The sequence below is a fragment of the Meleagris gallopavo genome, chromosome 28 (assembly GCF_905368555.1).
Source record: "Meleagris gallopavo chromosome 28, MGAL_WU_HG_1.1, whole genome shotgun sequence".
Taxonomy (NCBI): Eukaryota; Metazoa; Chordata; class Aves; order Galliformes; family Phasianidae; genus Meleagris; species Meleagris gallopavo.
Window position 1 is genome coordinate 4,261,028 of NC_139431.1, and position 18,298 is coordinate 4,279,325.

Consider the following 18,298-nt stretch of genomic DNA (forward strand, 5'->3'; position numbering starts at 1 on the left):
GGTGCTTCCCCTGCACTAATTGCAGGTGGCTGCTTCCAGAAAATTCCTTCTTGCTGTACAAAAAGGAGTACAGTTTCCCAGTGCAGGGATTTCCTTGCACATAAAACAAATCTCGAGCACTGAACTCAGTGGGAGCCCGCCGAGAGCTTTACCTTGCAGCGCAAAAGGTGACGGCCCCACCTAAGAGCAGCCTCCTGATTTATGGATGTATTTCTGAGCAGGATTTATTTTGCAGCTGCATTTGGGTTGTTAGCAGACCTGGCAGAAGCTACGGAGCTCTTCTAACAGCTGCGTCCACAAATTTGAAGGAGGAACAGTTGAATGAAAGCATGAGATGAACATTTCCATCGCATCAAACAGGAAAACCCATGGATATTTAAATAAATCAATGACAGCAGCAGAGCAAGTCTCCCATCTCAACCAGGGCTCAGGTAGCAAAGAGCAGCTGAAAGGAGACAGCAGAGCCCTGTAACAGTATCACAGCAAAGAAAAACAGGGGGTTGGTTTTTAATGAGAGTGACTTTTTGATCCCTGACAAGCATCTGGAACTCTTCCCTTCCAAAATGTTGGCCCAAAGCAGGTTTGGCACATGAGAAAAACAACTTCCTTTGCAGCAAAATTGTCACAGCGCCCGGTTTCCAACATGGGATGTAAAGCTGAAGTTTCCCAAGAGATGAGAATCTGTGCATTGGGTGGGGGTGGGAACGAGTCTGACACCTCACTTAAGGCTCATGTTCATCCCTGCCTTTTCCTTTAGCAGAGTATTTTGAACACTACTAAGAGCACTAAACTGATACCAAACAGAGAGCTTAATCCTATTGCACTAAATGAGATAGGCAGGGAAGGATGTGTTAATACCTGCAAGCAAGGCAGCTGGCTGTAAGAAACAATACATGATGCCATGCACAGGTGGAGCCATGAACCTCTGTCCTCCTCACCTCCAGCACCACCACGAACAGCTTCCAGTCCTTCAGTGTCCTCTGAAAGCATCAGGGCTCACTCCTTAGCATTTGTCAGTTATTTGGCAATGGCAGCACTGCATGAGTGCAGCAAAGAAGCTAAAACGCTAAACATGAAGGGTTCAAAACCCAGTGCATTCCTCACATCCCACCAGATCCATCGGAGCCAACAAAGTTTAACAAGGTACACTTTCCTTCAAGTCAGCTGACCACAAACTCCACTATGTGACGACAGTGGACAGGGAAAAGCAGAGACCTCAGGATGATAGGAGGGCAGGACAGCTGTCAGGGACCAGGAGGACAGAGCCACACGGTACCACTGCTCTGCTCCAGAGCTCTGGGCTCTGCCAACACACGTGCTCTCACTGTGCCTAGCAGTGAAGGCAGAGCTGTTGATGAGGGATCTGAGAGCACAAGCTCTCAGAGCGATAGCAGCCATGCAAGGGATCAGCTCAGGAGCTGGAAGGGGCATCAGGAGGTTATTCTGGGCTGCAAGATTTGGCCTAATGGTGCAAGAACAGTCACAGCCACCACTAACCTCTGGGATGCAGGTCCTGTATGGTGACACAGGGGAAGGTCGGCATCGCTATAGAAAGCAGCCACCCAAGCTGAAACTCCCCGCTAAGAGGAGGGCAGCCCTACCCTTACAGATGGCTGCCGGCAGGGAAATGCATCTCTTTACACTTAATGTATGGGGGGTGGTGGACTGGGTCACCTCCCGCATTATGCGGCAGCAGCACACAGGATGGGTCACTCGTGCATGCTGCCCTCATCAAAGAATCCCTCCGAGCAGGAGGCAAAACAAATAGCTGCAGGGGAGGAAAAGCCAGGTCTGCTTGGAGTGCGTGTGCTGCCCTTTATTCTTAAAGCCATTACAGACACTCGCCCTGCAAGCTGCTCCCATTACCGAGTGTTTCCAGCTGATTACATGCAACCAAGCAGAGCTCGTGCACAAGGAGGCTCTGCATGCTAGCACTGATGGTGGAGGATTGGAGAGCCAGACCTCAACAGAGCTCTTCTTTTAAACATCATTTAAAAAAAATGTATTAACCAGCAAGACAAGGGAAGCCAAGCAGTCAGCACCTGCAGGGATGAGTGTCCAGGGCATGCAGCATGGGGAGCATCCCTCTGTGCACACAGTGCATGGGCAGCACTCTGCTGGGGAGAGACAAAGCACAAAGGGAAGGTAACAACAAAGTGTTGTCCCCACAGGTTCCTGCAGCCTTCACCTTTGAGGCTGACCCATATAACGCTTCCTGAGATGATAACACCCAGAAAAGATGAAGGGATTCCAGAAGAAAAGAGGAAATGCTCACTTAAAGCCATTAAAAAGGAAAGAGTTCGCACCCAGTATCCAATGCACACAAACGAATTTGAGATGCAGAGATCACTATTACCTTAATTGCATTTTCCAACTGGAACGCCTAAATTTGTCAGGAAGCAAACACTGCCTACCCAGTGCTCTGATGTAGGATTTTACCTGAAGCACTGACTTCAAAAGCTGCTTTTCTTTTCCTAAGGGGAGAAACTGACCTCTAAGGACAGCCAACATTTTGCAAAGCGCTCACAACTATTTTAATGAGATTTACTAAATACTGATTTTACAGTGAATCCTCTTTTGCACCCGATTGTTTTCAAAGAAAATGAACGAGAGAAAGCAAAACACTCCTGCACAAACTCAATAAACTGAGCAGCATTACAGATGTCACAAAACAGCCCGGAGCTGCCAATATCTCAGAACTGCAGCTGGAACCAGCAGCACTGTGAAGGTAAGCACTCCTTGCTCTTTGTTTGAAGCTGAACTCTACATTTGCTACAGTGGCGGAGAAGATGCAACTAAAGGGAGGAAAAGACAGTATTTAACTGTCCAGGGGCAGAAGATGGGGCTCTGAGCACCTGATGGAGCCGTGGGTGTCCCTGTGCAATGCAGGGAGTGGGACCAGATGGCTCTTAGAGGTCCCTTGCAACTCAAATGGTTCTGTGATTCTAACATGAGCAGAATACATCCAGAAGGTGCAGGCTCCCAGGCTCTGCTGACAATTTCTCACTAAGTGCCACATTTTCCCTCCATCCAGCACTTCCAGAGCACCAAAGCAAGCTGCCTGGGCAGCCACAATCCCTGATCAAAAGCACTGAGCAGCTCAGGCTGCAGTGCTGGGCTGCAGCTGGCAAACTCACACCATGTTCCCCTTTTCCTTCTGTGAGAGCTACAGAACCCCACAAGACACGACAGTCAACCAACAGAAATAGAGCAGCACGTCTCGAACTGTACACATCCACCTGCCCTGCCAACTTCTGACACAGACCCACAAAGGCTCTGAACGTAGAGCCAAAAGGAACTCGAGCAAGAAACACAGAGTGCATTTCATTCCCACCGCCTGTCACTGCCCTCATGCAGGGGAACTGATGCACCAATTAAGTGCCTTGGGTTGGCAGGACACATCACCCTCCGCTGTCTGCTCTGTGGAGCTGCTAGATGCTCGTTGTCAGATGAAATCAATGGGATTAGATCCAGCCAAAGTGACTGTTTATTTTTTCCCCAGCACCCACAGTGATCTCATCCCATACACAGCTCAGTGTGAGTTGGGATTTCTAGCAGGGAAGCTCGCATCTAGGAGGAAGGGTGATGTGCTGCACGCTATCCTTCCATGCACGGACTCTTCCATCTGCAGAGGGGCTCAGGTGGTCCCTGTGGCCACGGTGCCCTCCAGGCCACGCACAGCCACCTCTGTGTCACCTGCCAGCCTGCTCCTGCTGCCACAGCACAGGGAATTCCCTCTCAGACCACTGCTAATGCCTGACCTGGAGCAGATGAGAAACAGGTAAATAGGCCAAGTAAAGCAGAGAGACAGAATGAATTACTCCTGCCCTACATCAATTATAAAGCAAATGCAATTGGTTTGTACCAGTAACTACATCCAGAGTGCACTTCTGCCTTAGGGAGACTAAAAAAGAATTAGATGGGGGCTCACATACCATCCATTGCCCTGGTAACACTGCTGAGATCAGTGATGTGGGGGCTCTGAATCCAGGCTGGCACCGTGTGCTGGATTGTCTGGGCACGGAGGGAGGACAGACCTGCCTCAGGACAGACCCACAGGGCACCAATGTGAGCAGGGAGAAGCAGTAAGCCTCAGGGAAAAGCAAATCGTGCTCTGCTAGTGAAACCTGAACGCAACAGGATGGGAGAATGAGGCCCTCAAGGAAGGGAACACATGTCCAGGAGAGGACTGCCTGCAATGCTGGCACAAACGAGGCAGCTCCACACGGCTGCACTGACTGCAGATGAAATTCTTTCTCGATGAGCTTGTTAGCTGGTTAGGGGAATGACAGGACAAGAGAGAGCAATGGCAGAAAGGCAAACAGAAAAGTGACCTACAGCGGCTTCCAGGGAAAAACTGAGGACACGACGGACTGGGTCATGGTCACAGCACTGAGATAAGCTCCTGCTCAGTCCTGGCTTGCATCAAGCAAACACAGAAAGCATCAGCTTAAGACTCAGAGCACAGCAGTTTCTAAGGAAGCTTATGGAAACTGAGATGGCTGTTAAAGGGAACAGTTGTGCACTCGAGAAGCAGTTTTCTCTGTTAAATACAGTTCCCTCAGCCAGAAGCTGCATTTAGCAGCAGAGCCCTTCCCAGCCTCACATTCTTAATACACAATACAGATGTACATGCAAGCTGGACTATTAAACTGTAAACTGATGCAGAGGCATTGCCTCTAACAAGTTCAGGGACGCTGCAACTCAATCCCAGTGAATAACTGTATCTGAGCCATAGCAAGGCTCACACATACAGCTCCAAGGGTTCCAGAGCACCTCACGTTGCTTCAGCATCTCCCCATCACCAACGTGGACTGCCTTTGAGGTGGAGAACCACAGCCTCCTTTTTTCTCCTGACCCTCTCATAGTAGAAGCAGCACACAGCCACCTTGGAGCAGCACTGCAGACCATTACAATGCATCCCACGTTCCTGAAGAACTTGGAACAGAAAGCAAAAGCCAACCATGAGTAAGCTGGGGAGAACACTGAGCTCTTAACCACCTCACGCTCAGATAACATCAGCGAGCAAAAACCTCAAGTCCTGCAAAGTGGTTAAGGTCAGTGAAGAAGGATAAACAGCTTACCGTGTATTTACACACACACACAACTTAAACACAACATTTAACACTCAAATGTTTATTTTGAGATTCAAATTCCTCCTTTTTGCTAACCTGACCTCACGAGCCAACATCCACCCTCCACCTGTATCTGAAAAACAGGTCCCAGACGACAGGAACAAGCTTGGGTCAAGAGCTGCACATTCACAACGATGAGCCTGTAGGCACAGTAAGTCAAAGCAGAGGCTAAGAACAGTGCCTTGCCTCTTCCAAGTCATTCCAGAGGTGCATTTAATGATCTCTAGGCTTGAATCTGCTACAGCAAACCCTCTGTGAAGGCAGCACAGGCTCTATGGGACAGCAGGAGCAGGACTGGCCACCCCTCTGACTCGTTTCCAGCTTCAGAAGAAAGCAGGATGGGTTCTTTGCTGCAGCTCAGCTCTAGGCTGCCCAGATCAAAAAAGACAGGGATCTTCTGGAAGGAGCCCAGTGGAGGGCTACAAAGATAATGAAGGGCCTGGAGCATCTCCTGTGTGAGGAAGGGCTGAGTCACCTGGGTCTGTTCAGCCTGGGGAAAAGAAAACTGAGAGGGGATCTGATAAATGTTTTTATCTAAAGGGAGGTGGAAGGCAAATGGATGAGGCCAGGCTCTTCTCGGTGGTGTTTGGTGATAGGACAAAGAACGATGGCCTAAAACTTGAACACAGGAGAATAACTTCTTTATGGTAAGGGCGATGGAGTGCTGGAAAAGGCTGCCCAGGGATGGTGTGGGATCTCCTTCTATGGAGATATTCAAGACCCACCTGGATGCCTACCTGTGCAACCTGCTGTAGAGAACCTGCTTTAGCAAGGGAGTTGGACTCTATGATCTTGAGGCCCCCTCCAATCCCAGCACTCCTGTGATTCTGGGATTCCCACCCGTGGTCTCAGCCCAGGTGCTGGGTGGCACTCTGGAATCACATCCTCCAAATTCGGTATACCCAGCTCTAATCTTCTAAGTTTTTCTTGTTTCACCCTTTTTGTGAAATAATTCCTGTTGTTGTTAAAGGAAACATCCCCAAAACACTAGATCAAGCTCTAAGTACGCACACCTTCCAGATGCTGCAAGTTTTCAGCTGGTTTCAACTGAGTGGAGATGAGCCACAGAATTCAGACTCCAGCAGGCTGAGAGGACATGAGAGGAACGCAGTAATTTCACACTGCACAGAGGGAGTTACTAACAACACTCCAAGAGAACCAGAAGTCACCCCTGGGGGATGGCAGGATAAATCAAGGCCGCTCAAACATCTCTTATAGGACAGTCAACACTTCTTCGCTCTTAACTGAGCAAGAAGCCGTGGCTTGAAAAGCTCACTGGGTACTGGCAGACCAAAACCCAAATCCATGGCACCTGCACACCATATTTAAGTCATCCGATGGCCCTCATGATCCTTAAGGAGAACCAAGATTAGAACGCAAAGCTTTCAATCCTCCGGAGATCAAGGTTTTAATCAGAAACCTGTTGCTCCTTCCTAAAAGGAAAGGGAAAAGGCTCTGGTTTCCAGCAGCAAGGAGAGGGCTGTGGGCCCATCTGTGCACAGCACTAGCCGCCTTTAATCGGATTACATTCTAAAACCAGGCAATTTACTTGGTGATGCCAAACTTGAAAGGATTGCTCATCGTGTCTTAATTAGGATGAGGCAAAAGTCATTTCACCTAATTTCCAGCCCACTTCGAAATTAGATTTGAAGGCAACCTATGACATTTTCGGGCTTGTTTGGCGTAAGAGTCTGAAAACCAGCGGGCAATAGGATTAGATATAAATCTAATGAGATAATGTATTTACATATTATTTATGGCACTCACTTTCAGGCAGGGTTGTGTTCTTGCATCCTTAGTACGCAGCACTGCAGATACTTCCTTTTAGCTGGAAAAATCTTGAGGTCTATTCTTAAATTTAATTTCCCTTTAAAAGAAACCATGTGTTTAAATAACAAGGGGAGAGTGCTAATGTAATCAGGGTTTACCAAACTTAAACAACGTGAACTCAAACTCTCGCTTCCCTTAAGCAAAATAACACAGGCTCTCAGAGAGCTCTGCATTAGCCCTGCTTGCACACTCCTGCTTTAAAAGCAACTTCTGCAGTTCCCTTTACATCCAGCTACGTTCAGATATATACACTGATTTTAATCTGAAACACTCAACCAAGCAAGGTGGGATGTATCAAGTCAGGAATGCGCATGCACACGTGGTCTCTGCACTTGGCATCTTACTTGGGGCTTCCCAAACTTCTCACATGTTCATCTTTAGTAACCACTGGGGAAAAGAGCTGCGTGAGTGGTGCTGTAATGAGCCACAGCCTGCTCAAATCCTTGGTCCTTGCAAAAGTCAAGTCAAAATCCACCCAAATACACACACAGTATAGATGAAAAACAGGGCTTTACACTTGAGCACCTTAGCCAGCAGTGTTAGTGCTCCATGGGTTCTTCTTCCAGGACAAACACCTACAGAGAACTCTGCCCTGACATGAGGCATCCAGGTGAGTCCCACTCTTGGTTTGAGTTAAAGGGTATTCAAGAAAATTTAGTTCCAAAATTCATCTGGGCTTTTCAAAGTCCATCATCTCCCAGTCTGTGCAACAAAGGGGTGTCCTGACAAACCTGATCATTAAAGCAAGCCACTGCAGATGGGGATTCACTGCAGGACAGAGACATGAAGAACATTCAGGGACTGCTCTGCATTGAGGCACTGCCTTACTTTGCGCAGGACACGTCCCCAGTGGGGCTGGCAGCAAGCAGTCCTTGGGACACAGCCCAGAGAGAAGCTCGCCTGCACACACCTAGGCACTGCTTTCTTCCTGAGCACAGCTCACACCTTTCTGCCCTCCTGGCCTTTAATTAAGCATTTTACCCCTCCATTGCACTATCGAAGATCTTCCTTTGAAACGTCGTGCATCTGGGACTGGAGCTGTCAGCCAATTCCTGTTTTTCTCCTTTCTGCAGAGAGCAGCTGTATTAGCTTCTCCAGTCTGTTGCTATAGAAACAAATCAATCCTCAACAGTTTTATTTTTACCATTTTTCTGTGAAATAGGATTTCTCTCCTTTCCAAGCCTGAGCTGTACTCCAGAGCCAGCTCTTTGGGACGGGCACGGTGCCACCTCCACATCAGAAGAGCCTCACACCTGGGGGCAGTGCAAAGAGGAGACCACCCCCACCCCATCTAAAGGCACTTCCACGAGGATGCTTCACCTTGAGCTGATGGCTGCAGCGCTCCTGCAATGCTGCTGTCTCCAGGTGGCACAGGAGGATGACAGCCATGCTGGGGACACTCACCCATCGCTGCAGCCAGGAACCACAGCTCACCCATCCTCACTGCAGAGCAGCCTCCAGGAGCTTGTCTCATCCTCATCCAAGTGCAGCTGCCAGGGAATTTTCCCTTTTGGTCTGGGATGAATGCAGGTGTAATCCGTTATCTATGACCTCTGTTCTGCGTCCCATCTTTTACTTCTGTCTTTCACAGCCTGCTTGCTTTTCTTTCAGTCACCCTAAAACAATGCACTACATTAAAAACCACCACTGGATGAGCACTGTTTCTTGGCTCAGTTGCTGCTCATATATCAAATGCTGTTTCATACATTCATACATTTATAAAGCTGAGCTCTTTGCCAAGCAGCCTTGCTCCAGTGGCTCCACTCCCACAAACACACATTTGGGGATCACTTCACACAGAGCTGCTGTGGGACAACTGCTCTTGAAGCAGAAGAGGGCAAGGGGGGGAGCCTGCCCCTCCACACCTGCAGCTTTCCACCCCCCCTTGTATAGGATCTAGGAACAGGGCCATCACAAACGAAGCTGTTCTGCTGGGTCAGCCAGCTGGAGCGAGTTACTCTGGCACAGCCCCACAAATGCTCAAACATCCATTGGGGAACGAAAGCAGGAGAGGACAAGATCACTGCTGCACAAGCGTAGTCAGCCTTCAAGTCTCCTTGTTAGATGTCAAACCCCATTTCTTCAGCATTCAGCCCAACTCTGCACAGCTCCTGCCTTCAGAACACGCTGTGCTCTGGATGCACTTAGATGTGCAGTGATGTTCCCCCAGTTTCAGGCTTGCAGACTGGTGCAAGCCTACAGAAGTGTCAGCATCTCACTGCTCAGGCGTCTCCTGTTTGTTTACACATAGCTGTGGGATTCGTGCTGAAATTCCTGCACACAGCTCAACTGCAGGACAAGAAATTGGGGCATACACTAATCAAAGAGCTGGCAGGGGATCCCCCAGCCAACCTCTCAGCCAGCTGAAGCCTCGCAAACATCCCTTTGGCCAGCAAGGTAAATATGGACAAATCCTTCTGCACGAACACTGCTGAATGCAGCTGCTAACCCAGCATCACTACAGCCAACCCTCAAATCCTTGCGATGCAAATGTCAAGGCTGCATCTGGTGAAGGGAGCCATCAGCACCTGCTTGGTCCTCAAGCTTCTCTGGGGAGGCTCCAGCCAGCTTTTAAGCCAGTCCTGCTCAGGGCACAAAAAACACAAAGCCATGGAACAACCCGTATGTGAGCAGTGCAGGTTGAAGCTCCTGGAAGGGGTGTTACCCAGCAACGGGAGGCACTGGGAACTGTGCTCCATGCCCACCTGGATGCACTGCTCTCACATGGGGATGCTGCAGTGACAGAGCCTGAGCTGCCCGGCACTCCTTGTGCCACAGCACTGCCAGTGTGGCTGTCTGAGGTCATGCACTGAGCTGCTGGCATGGAACACACACCTCATCACAGAGCTGTGCTGACCAAAGCAGCAAATGAAGTGTTTCAAGGCTGCATTAGAAGATCACGCAGATGCAGAATGCTTCAGAGTCATTGCCAGTAATTGCAGCCCTCCTGAATTCCTTAGGAAGTGCTCTGGAAAGAACTTGCAACTTAAGACTTGGTGCACACCTAATGCCTGTGGTGCCCATGCTCTCAGCAATTCAGAGTGATCTGCCCTGCTTTGCTGTGTGCAAGGCAGGGTGAGGAGCAGGAGAGTTCAAAACTGGGTGAGATGCTGTTAATGACAGCCCTGAGAAAAGTGAAAACACAGCCACGGTGTCTGTTTGCTTCATAAGAACGCTCCAAGAGGAACTTCCTCTTGGTGAGGGAAGGGAAAGACAAGGAAACATTCTGTTGGCTCCTTTACACAGCCCCTGAAATTGGACCTTGGAACCAGGCGGCTGCTCCCCACCCCACATCACCCAGCACTGGGGCTGTGCCTCCTGGCTGCCAGCCCTGGGCATGCAGAGCCCAACAGCTGAACCCTGTGCTCTGCTCCGTGTGTCTCACCTCATTTTTCCTCAATACAGGACATCCCAGGCACCAGGAACTGCTCATGGAACAGATAACCCTCAGAAAGCATTCTGCAGTAAAGCACTAACAAACATCTTTAAGCCATCAAGTTGTGCAGGAGCAAATATAAAACCCCAAATACAAACCCCCACTTTTTAATTTAAGAAAAAATCATTTTTCCAATTTTAACCACACTTGGACTACTTGAAGCTACTTTAAGTGTTTAACCATTGTACCATGTCATTTCCTAACCCAAAGAAAATACTGGCCAGTAATAACTGCAGCAAATTGAGCGGAACACTTGCTGTGGCTTCAGTGAAGGCACAACCAGATCCTTCCCCATAACAGATGCATGCAGAACGCCCTAACTCCCTGCAAAGCCTGTTCCTGACAGACCTACAGGAGCTGACACAGCCCAGCAGCAGCCTCAGTTTCCCCTCTCACCAACAGAGATCCCGTCTTTTGACACTGGTTGGTAAAAAGAAGTTGCTTTTTCTGCAGGGTTCTGCTTTCCACTGGGGTGTGTTTTTCTACCAGATATTTTTAGCAATACGGAGCAGCACGTTTGCCCCCCTGGGGAAAGACTTCATCTTTAATTCCACCTCAGCGTTTCCTTCTCATTTGACTTCTCACAGTCTATCACATCTCGCTTCCTGCTTACCTGCACGACTCGTGATTGCAGTGGGAGGTCTCATGCTGTGATCGAAGCTGGGAGCCTCAGGCCCTGCTAAAGCTCACCTTGAAATCCCAACAAATGCAGCGATACAAAATTTTTTCCACTGAACACTGCTGGGGGCACCTTCTGTGCCTTTTGGACCAGCATTTGTTCTCTGTACAGAAGTGGCACCACATCCACAATGTTTGTCTGAGCAAACAGCTGCTTTGTATCCATCTCCAAACTGCGCTTCTGGGACAGCCAAGACTGAATGCAGAGAGCAGGCAGTGAGACTGCTGCAAAACAGGAACTGGAACATTATGCTAGCATTGGAGAGAGCAGGAACCAGCCGGGGAAGGAGCAGGTGAGCAGACTCACCCCTTCTAAGCACCTCCAAATCAAAGCTTTCTCATAACACATGCACAAAAGTCCCTCTGGGTAGTTACTTTGAGCTTTCTTCACTCACCAGCACTGGGAGTGTCTGTTACTTAGCCTCCAACCTCCACACTGCTCTCTGTTGGGACATTGCACTCTGGGGACAGCTGAGCTCAGGGTTGACCCATTGGCACCCACCACCTCCTCCCACATCACATCCCTTTCATTTCCCAACTTCTGGCTTTCCATCAAGTGTCAGGCAGACGGAATTTCGTATTCCCCATTTCCAAAGCCTTGAAGTTATTTAAAAGGAGGACAGCAGGGCAGAGCTGGCTGTAATTAAGCACCACCACACACCCTCCTCCCTGCCCCCAGGAGCAGAGCAGCTGAGGAACTCCTGACCCATGTTGGAGCTGCTCCCTGGCACCGATGGGGCTGCCATTATGGGGGTCTGCCATCATCTTTGGGTCTGGCATTGCTGCAGCCACACTGATTGCCAGACACCGACCACCTGCCCAGCCCACAGAGCAGCCCGGAATGCAGTGATGCATCCCCATAACACAAAGTCACCACCATGTGCTGTCGGGTGAGCGTGGCAGAGCTGTTACAACTAGAGGTTGATAACACTCATCGTGTGTATTTAACTCAGCTGACCCTCTCCACCTTATCTAAACAGCCCTTAAGTACATCCATCTTCTGGTGCAGACAAGCCTGAAGGTTTCCAAGCCAATTTCCCACTCAATTCAAGGGCTCGGCGTTTCTAGTATATTAAATGAGAAGAGAAATTTTGACCCAAGTGCAGATTTGCATTGCAGAGAAGCAGATGTATACACCAGGGAAACGTAAGCACTGGCAGCCACCGGGCTCTGTGCTCAGCTCAGAGTGCAACAGCAAATCTCTGATACAGTGATTGAAAAGTGGATCAAATCTGGCTACAAACAGGCAAGCTGTATCCTTTCAGACGCTCAGACCGCAGTGATGGCATCGCTCAGAAATGGGCTCAAATCCTCCCTTCCTACCCCCAAACAAACTACTCAGGGAACAGAACAGTGCTGGACCAGCAAAAAAGCTGCAACTCAAGAAATGCACCAGCAAGTGGCTTCCTTAGGAGATGCCAGGGGGGGAAAAAGAAAAAAAGAAGAAAACGCTAACAAACATCTAAAAGCTTCAAAACAGAGCGAATTACACAGCATGGTCCTTTAAATGCAAAAGCAAAGGAGCGTGCCCTCCTTCTGGGTGCCTGTGCAGCATGCAGCACAGCTGACCCTGAGCTGCCAGCCACTGTCAGGCTGAGCTGCGGCGAAGCAGCGTTGCTGCAAGCAATGGAAGTTATGGAGGTTGAGCACACATAGAGCACAGACAGTGAGAGGACACCTTGTTGAACACCCAGCTGCACATCTAACCTGCACATTCACCCACGACCGGAGGAAACCCATGCACAGTCACCAGCCCCTGCTGGCACACTGACCCAGAGTCCTCCTCCCCCAAACACACGTCTTCCCAGTTACACCAGTCTGCTGCAACCAACCACAACCAGCAGCGCCTGCAATCCTGCAGCAGCCTAGGGGAGCAGGCAGGGCCAAAGCCACCACAGGGCATCACCCAGCCCTGCTGCAATGCTCCCCAGCTTACAGCCTCACCTTGGGCCACAGAGCCCCAGGGGCTCTGCTCCCAGTCCCTGCAGCACCACCTCCTTGGTGCCATAGCTCAGGGCTGCCCCAACCTATGCTCACACACTCTACGTACCCCACAGTCCATGTGTCCCACCACAGGGCCTCATCCCATCCCCTTCACGCACTCCTTTCAACCCACATAGGCCCAAACCCCAGGGGCAGCAGCTCTTGGTTCCCCCTTCATTTACAGCACGGACACATCCATGTCCCACTGGGCTCCATCCCACGTCACAGGAGCTCAGACAGCCCCTGTCCCAAAGCCCTCCCACCCATACATTCCAACCCACAGCTTCCCCGTTCCACAATCCCTTTGTCACCCCCCAGCACACCAACAACCCACACCCCTGCGCCAGTCCCACAACCCCCAAAAGCCCAGCTCATGCTTACAAACCCACTAACCCCATACATCTTGTGTCCTCAACCCCGTAGCCCACCAACCCCACAATCCCTACCGGCCCCACAGTCCTACAACACCCCTACACCCACACCTCACCTCAAGCAGCACAGTCCTCAAAGTCTCCCAGCCCCATATGCACCCCAACTCTAAGATCTCTCCAGCCCACACACCTCCATTCCTTCTCCACAGCCCTACAGCACCCCAACCTTACGCACCCCACAACTCTAAGCTCCAATAAACCTCAATGCTCACCTCGAGACCCTAGGCACACTTAACACCCCACTACCTTCCCCACATCCCACCCCACAGCCCCAAACTCCCACCTCCTACCCCACAGCCCCGCAGTCCCTCAGCCCTCACCCCACACCGTAACAACCCTCCCACAGCCTCAAGCCCTGCGCTCACCTCTAAACACAGCTCAGCTGCCCCACGGGGCGCAGCTCCTCGGCAGAGCTCCCCAGGCCTGCAGCCCCACAGCCCTACAAAGCCTTCATCCCTCAGAGCCCCCCCGGCTCACCTCAGCAGACTGGACAGCGGGTGCCCCACACCACCACCTCCACCTCCTCCTCCACCGCCGCTTCCACCGCCTCCACCACCCCCGGAACCTCCACCACCACCTCCTCCGCTTCCCCCGGAACCGAAACCGGAGCTGAGGCGTTTTCCCGACAGCAGTTTCTCTACGGCGGGCAGGTTCCCGGTACGGGCGGCCTCCAGCAGCTCCTGCTCCTTCCCCATGGCCCGGCCCGGCCGCCGCCACCGCCTCCCGCCAGGCCACGCCCCGGAAGGATGCTCGGGAGGCGTGGCCTGCGGACATGTGGGCGTGGCTTGCGGGATCCGTTTGTCCTATTGCGAGTGGGCGTGGCCTAACGTATCCGGGCGTGGACTAATGTAGCTGGGCGTGGGCTACACTGAGTGGGCGTGGTCTGCACTGAGTGGGCGTGGCCTACTATCCCGCAGGCCCCGCCCCCAGCCGCGGCGCTCAGGAGGACTAGTGTGTTCATCCCCTTCTTTTTCATGCAGAAATGAAGCACATACAAAACACACCCCTGTAAAACGATGCATTAAACCCGTAACTTTAGCTACAGACGATGTAGATTTCCACCTTAAAGAGGTTAAAAACATTTCCGTGTGCAGTCGCGTCAAGCAGCCGTCTCCGCTTGAAGAGCTGCCTTCAGGTCGGAAACAGAAACCTGAAATTGCTTTTAGCTCTCGAAAGAGCTCTGGGGGGGGGGAGAGAAGGTTCCGTCCCCCCGCCGAGCTCAACTTCCGAAGGTCCCACGGCGCTCAGACCCATGGAAGTCCCGTTGCCATAACGACAGTGCCCCCCGTCGGCCGCCGTAGGGTGACGTCATCACTGCGCGACGGCGCGACGCGGGGCGATGGCGGAACCCGGAGAGCCGGGCCGGGAGGAGAGAGGAAGCGGCGCCGAGCGGGAGCCGTCACCCAACGCCTCATCCCCTACCGGGGGCAGCGCTGAGGCCGCGGAGGAACCGGCGGCCGCGGAGGGGGCGGCAGAGGGGAACGTGGGGGAGGCTGGAGGCGGCGGGGAGCTGAAGGTGGAGGCTGCGGATGGGGAGGTGAGGGCACGGCGCCGGGCTCGGCCGTGAGGGGCGGGGAGCGGGAAACGAACGGGGCCGCCGCCACAGCGCTGCGCTCTCGTGCAGGTGAGGAGCGCGGAGGGGGAGGCGCTGGACGGGGAGGACCTGAGCCTGCAGCCGTCGGCGGCCAAGAAGGTGAAGCTGGAGCTGAAGGAGAGGAAGGAGAAGAAGCACAAAGTGGACGAAGATGAGATCCAGAAGATGCAGTGAGAGCGCCCGGGGCGGGGGATTCTGTCAGGGTTGGAGGCGTTCGGTCCAAATGCGAGGCCCTCCTGAGGGGAATGGCTGTGTTGGGACACCACAGCCATCGGGTTTGGGTGCTGCTGTGCGGGGACAGGAGTTTGGTGTGGGATCCCTGTGGATCCCTTCCAACTTGGGATGTTCTGTGTCTGCAGCTCCTTCCCAGATCCCTCCAAGCTGCCTCACCATCTGCATTGCAAATCTTAGCACAACTGGAGTGCCGTTGTTTTCTCTCCAGCTCTTTTTTTATGCTGCAGGAGGCTGAGGATGGTTGTAATGCTCTGCAGGACCGTTTCAATGGTCTGAAGAGCTTCAGAATTGTGTCTGTTTTTTTTTTAAATCTCTGTAAGTGATTCATTCTCTCCCCTCCAGAATACTGGTCTCCTCCTTTTCTGAAGAACAGCTGAATCGCTATGAGATGTATCGCCGCTCTGCCTTCCCCAAAGCTGCTATCAAACGGGTATGACTTCAGTCATGCTTCAGCACAAAGCAAACGGGCTGAGCCTGGCCACGCTCCCAGCCCAGCCTCACACACATACATAAACTTATTACTATGGGGGACTCAGCAGTTCAGGACTGTGGGCACTCACGCCCTCCCCTCCAGCCACATCTCAGCCCTTGTGGCCGTCCCTACATCTGCTTATCTGATTATGTCCTACTCAGTGCGCCTGTGGGGCTTATGCAGTTTAAATAGAAGCTTATCTTAAATGAAAGTAGTTTTGGGGACAGTGATGCAACAGGTGTTAGTACAGATCTGTAGCTGAATAAAAGCAATCTAAAATTGCTACAGCTAGCATGTGCCCAAAGCTATAGGACCTTATTCCAAAGATCAGTTACTGCTGTTTCTGTTCATTTTGTTTACTGATGCTTGATATTTGGCAGGCTCCAATTACTAAATATAATTGGAAATATTTCACTGTTGCTGCGTGTACCTCATTTGACTGACTGCCTCTTCTTGGCTTGTGCAGCTGATCCAGTCCATCACGGGTACCTCTGTCTCTCAGAACGTGGTTATTGCCATGTCTGGCATTTCCAAGGTCTTCGTTGGGGAAGTGGTGGAGGAAGGTGAGCAAATCACATTATTGTTCAGTAAAAGGATAAGAATACAGAGAGAGTGCATTGTTTAAAGCAAAACAGAAAGACATGAGATAAAGCTGGACTTTTGTGGCTTCTTCTCCAGGTCTGCAGCTTGACACACTACCCTGCAGAGCCCTCCTGCTTTCAGCAGCAGAAAGCTACTGTGAAGGCTCAGGGGGAAGTGTGGCGTTGTCCATATTCCACTCTAATGCTGTTAATATAACTGCCCATAAACCAGTAGAGATCAGTGACTGCCTTCCTCCTTTTTTATCTTTTCTGCAGAAGATAACTTAGAAGTTCTTGCTCCTACGTGAATGGGCTGCAGTGCCAAAGCAAAGATCTAATTAATACTACTGTGGACAAATTCAGCTTAGAAGGAAAATGCGTTATTTAAGCCTCTTAACCTGCAAGATTCTTTGTTAATGCAGTGAGCTGAGATCTCCTTGGGATAGCCTGTGCAAGGCTGACCCAGCTGTGTCCGGGCTCACGGAGAGGAGGAAAAGATTCTTGTTTTTTGTGCCAACAACTTAGTACAGGCTTGTCACACAAAACACACGGCCTGGATATGCAGGAATTGCCATCAGCAAGGATGATGCAGCTTCTGGCACTTCTTCTGCTTTGGCTGTGTCTGAAGCTCTGTGTTGCCAGAGGCAGTCTGGATAAGCAGCTTCACTGCTGTACTTAATTGCTTCATGTCCTTGGCAGGAGACCTGAATGATACTTACCAGAAATGAAGAACAGGAACTGCCCATCAAGTCAGCTGTAGGCTGTTCCCTCCTATCACTGCTGCACACAAGCCCCAAAACATCACAAGCTAGGGGTGGTTTTAAGGTGTCAAGTTTAAGATGGTGAAGCCTTGTCAAGCTCTTGCATGAGTCTATTCCATAGCAGCTGGAATGTTGTTAAAAAGCAGCTGATTCTGAGCTGGTATTGATGCCCCAAGGACTGGTTTTTCTTCAGAGAAACACACAAAGCCATTTCATTCTTGTGTATAGATAAAACATGAGCTGTAAACCTTGAACAGTGTTACCTGCTGCCTTTATTACTGAAGTTCAACCAGTAGGAGACTTTTCAAATGTCTCTTGTTGGGAGAACAGCAGAGCTGAGCTGTCCTTGCTCATGTCAACTCTTGTTTCTTTTGTTTAGCGCTGGATGTGTGTGAGAAGTGGGGGGAGCTGCCACCTCTGCAGCCCAAACACATGCGGGAGGCTGTCAGGAGGCTCAAGTCACGAGGACAGATCCCAAATTCCAAATATAAAAAGATCATCTTCCACTGAAGTGTCCTGGGATCAGCAAAGAGAAGACAAGTTCAAACAAGCTTCGGTTGTGCACCGTACAGCAGTTGCAGCAGATATGAGACAGAAGCACTCACCCTCTCCTGTTTGCAGTCCTCTCCAAGGAGCCTTTACTCAAGCTCAATTCAACGTGGATTTTGGTAACTTCAAGCACGGAGGTTTATCTGGATTGCTTTCAGTTTACAAAACTACCATGAATGCTCTCAGCACGGCTCATGGGATAGAAGGGCAGGGAGAAATGCTGAAGCTGCAGTTGTCCCATTAAGCTCATCCCCATAGGAGAGGTTCCCTGCCAGCAGCCCACGAGCAGCACGTTGTGTACAGTCATTCATGTAGGCAACCATGGGGATGTTTCCTGCAGTAACTTCTGAAGGCCAGCTTGTCAGCTGGGTGCTGTGCGGGCTCGATTCCTGGCCTGGTGCCTCAGGGTCCTCTGATCCAGCAGCCTGGGAGAGGAACGTGCAACATCTTCAGTGTATTTACCCACCAGCATCGTACCTTCTGCTGGCACAGGTGTAGTGGTGTCTATGTACAGAAGTGTCTTTTTTTTGTACATTAAACTTGTTACTATATTCTTAGTCTCGCTGGAACAGCAAATACTAATTGTGTAATGGTGTTTGTGTGACTCAAAGCAG

At 50.9% G+C, this 18,298-nt stretch overlaps 2 protein-coding genes across 10 annotated transcripts in view; one reads left to right on the plus strand and one right to left on the minus strand.

The window, feature by feature from the left end:
- The window catches only part of ANKS1A (ankyrin repeat and sterile alpha motif domain containing 1A), an 85,616-nt gene extending 71,372 nt beyond the window's left edge, over nt 1-14,244 (minus strand). For 4 of the 9 annotated variants that reach the window (XR_014879969.1, XM_085210724.1, XM_085210723.1 and 1 more), the window contains exon 1: nt 13,971-14,244. Coding sequence is in view for 7 of the 9 variants with exons in the window: in XM_085210724.1 (XP_085066850.1) it covers nt 13,971-14,188 (218 nt within the window). In the remaining 2 variants the exon portion in view is untranslated. The remainder of the gene's footprint in view (nt 1-13,970) is intronic. The other 5 variants (XR_014879970.1, XM_085210725.1, XM_010724348.4 and 2 more) reach the window with 2 other exon arrangements.
- A 547-nt stretch (nt 14,245-14,791) lies between these two features.
- Nucleotides 14,792-18,260, plus strand: TAF11 (TATA-box binding protein associated factor 11). Its single transcript, XM_085210285.1, has 5 exons — nt 14,792-15,030; nt 15,118-15,257; nt 15,664-15,751; nt 16,260-16,356; nt 17,515-18,260. Exons 1-5 carry the CDS (start codon nt 14,833-14,835, stop codon nt 17,643-17,645), a joined length of 654 nt encoding a protein of 217 aa, XP_085066411.1. The 5' UTR covers nt 14,792-14,832; the 3' UTR covers nt 17,646-18,260.
- Nucleotides 18,261-18,298: the final 38 nt, after the last annotated feature.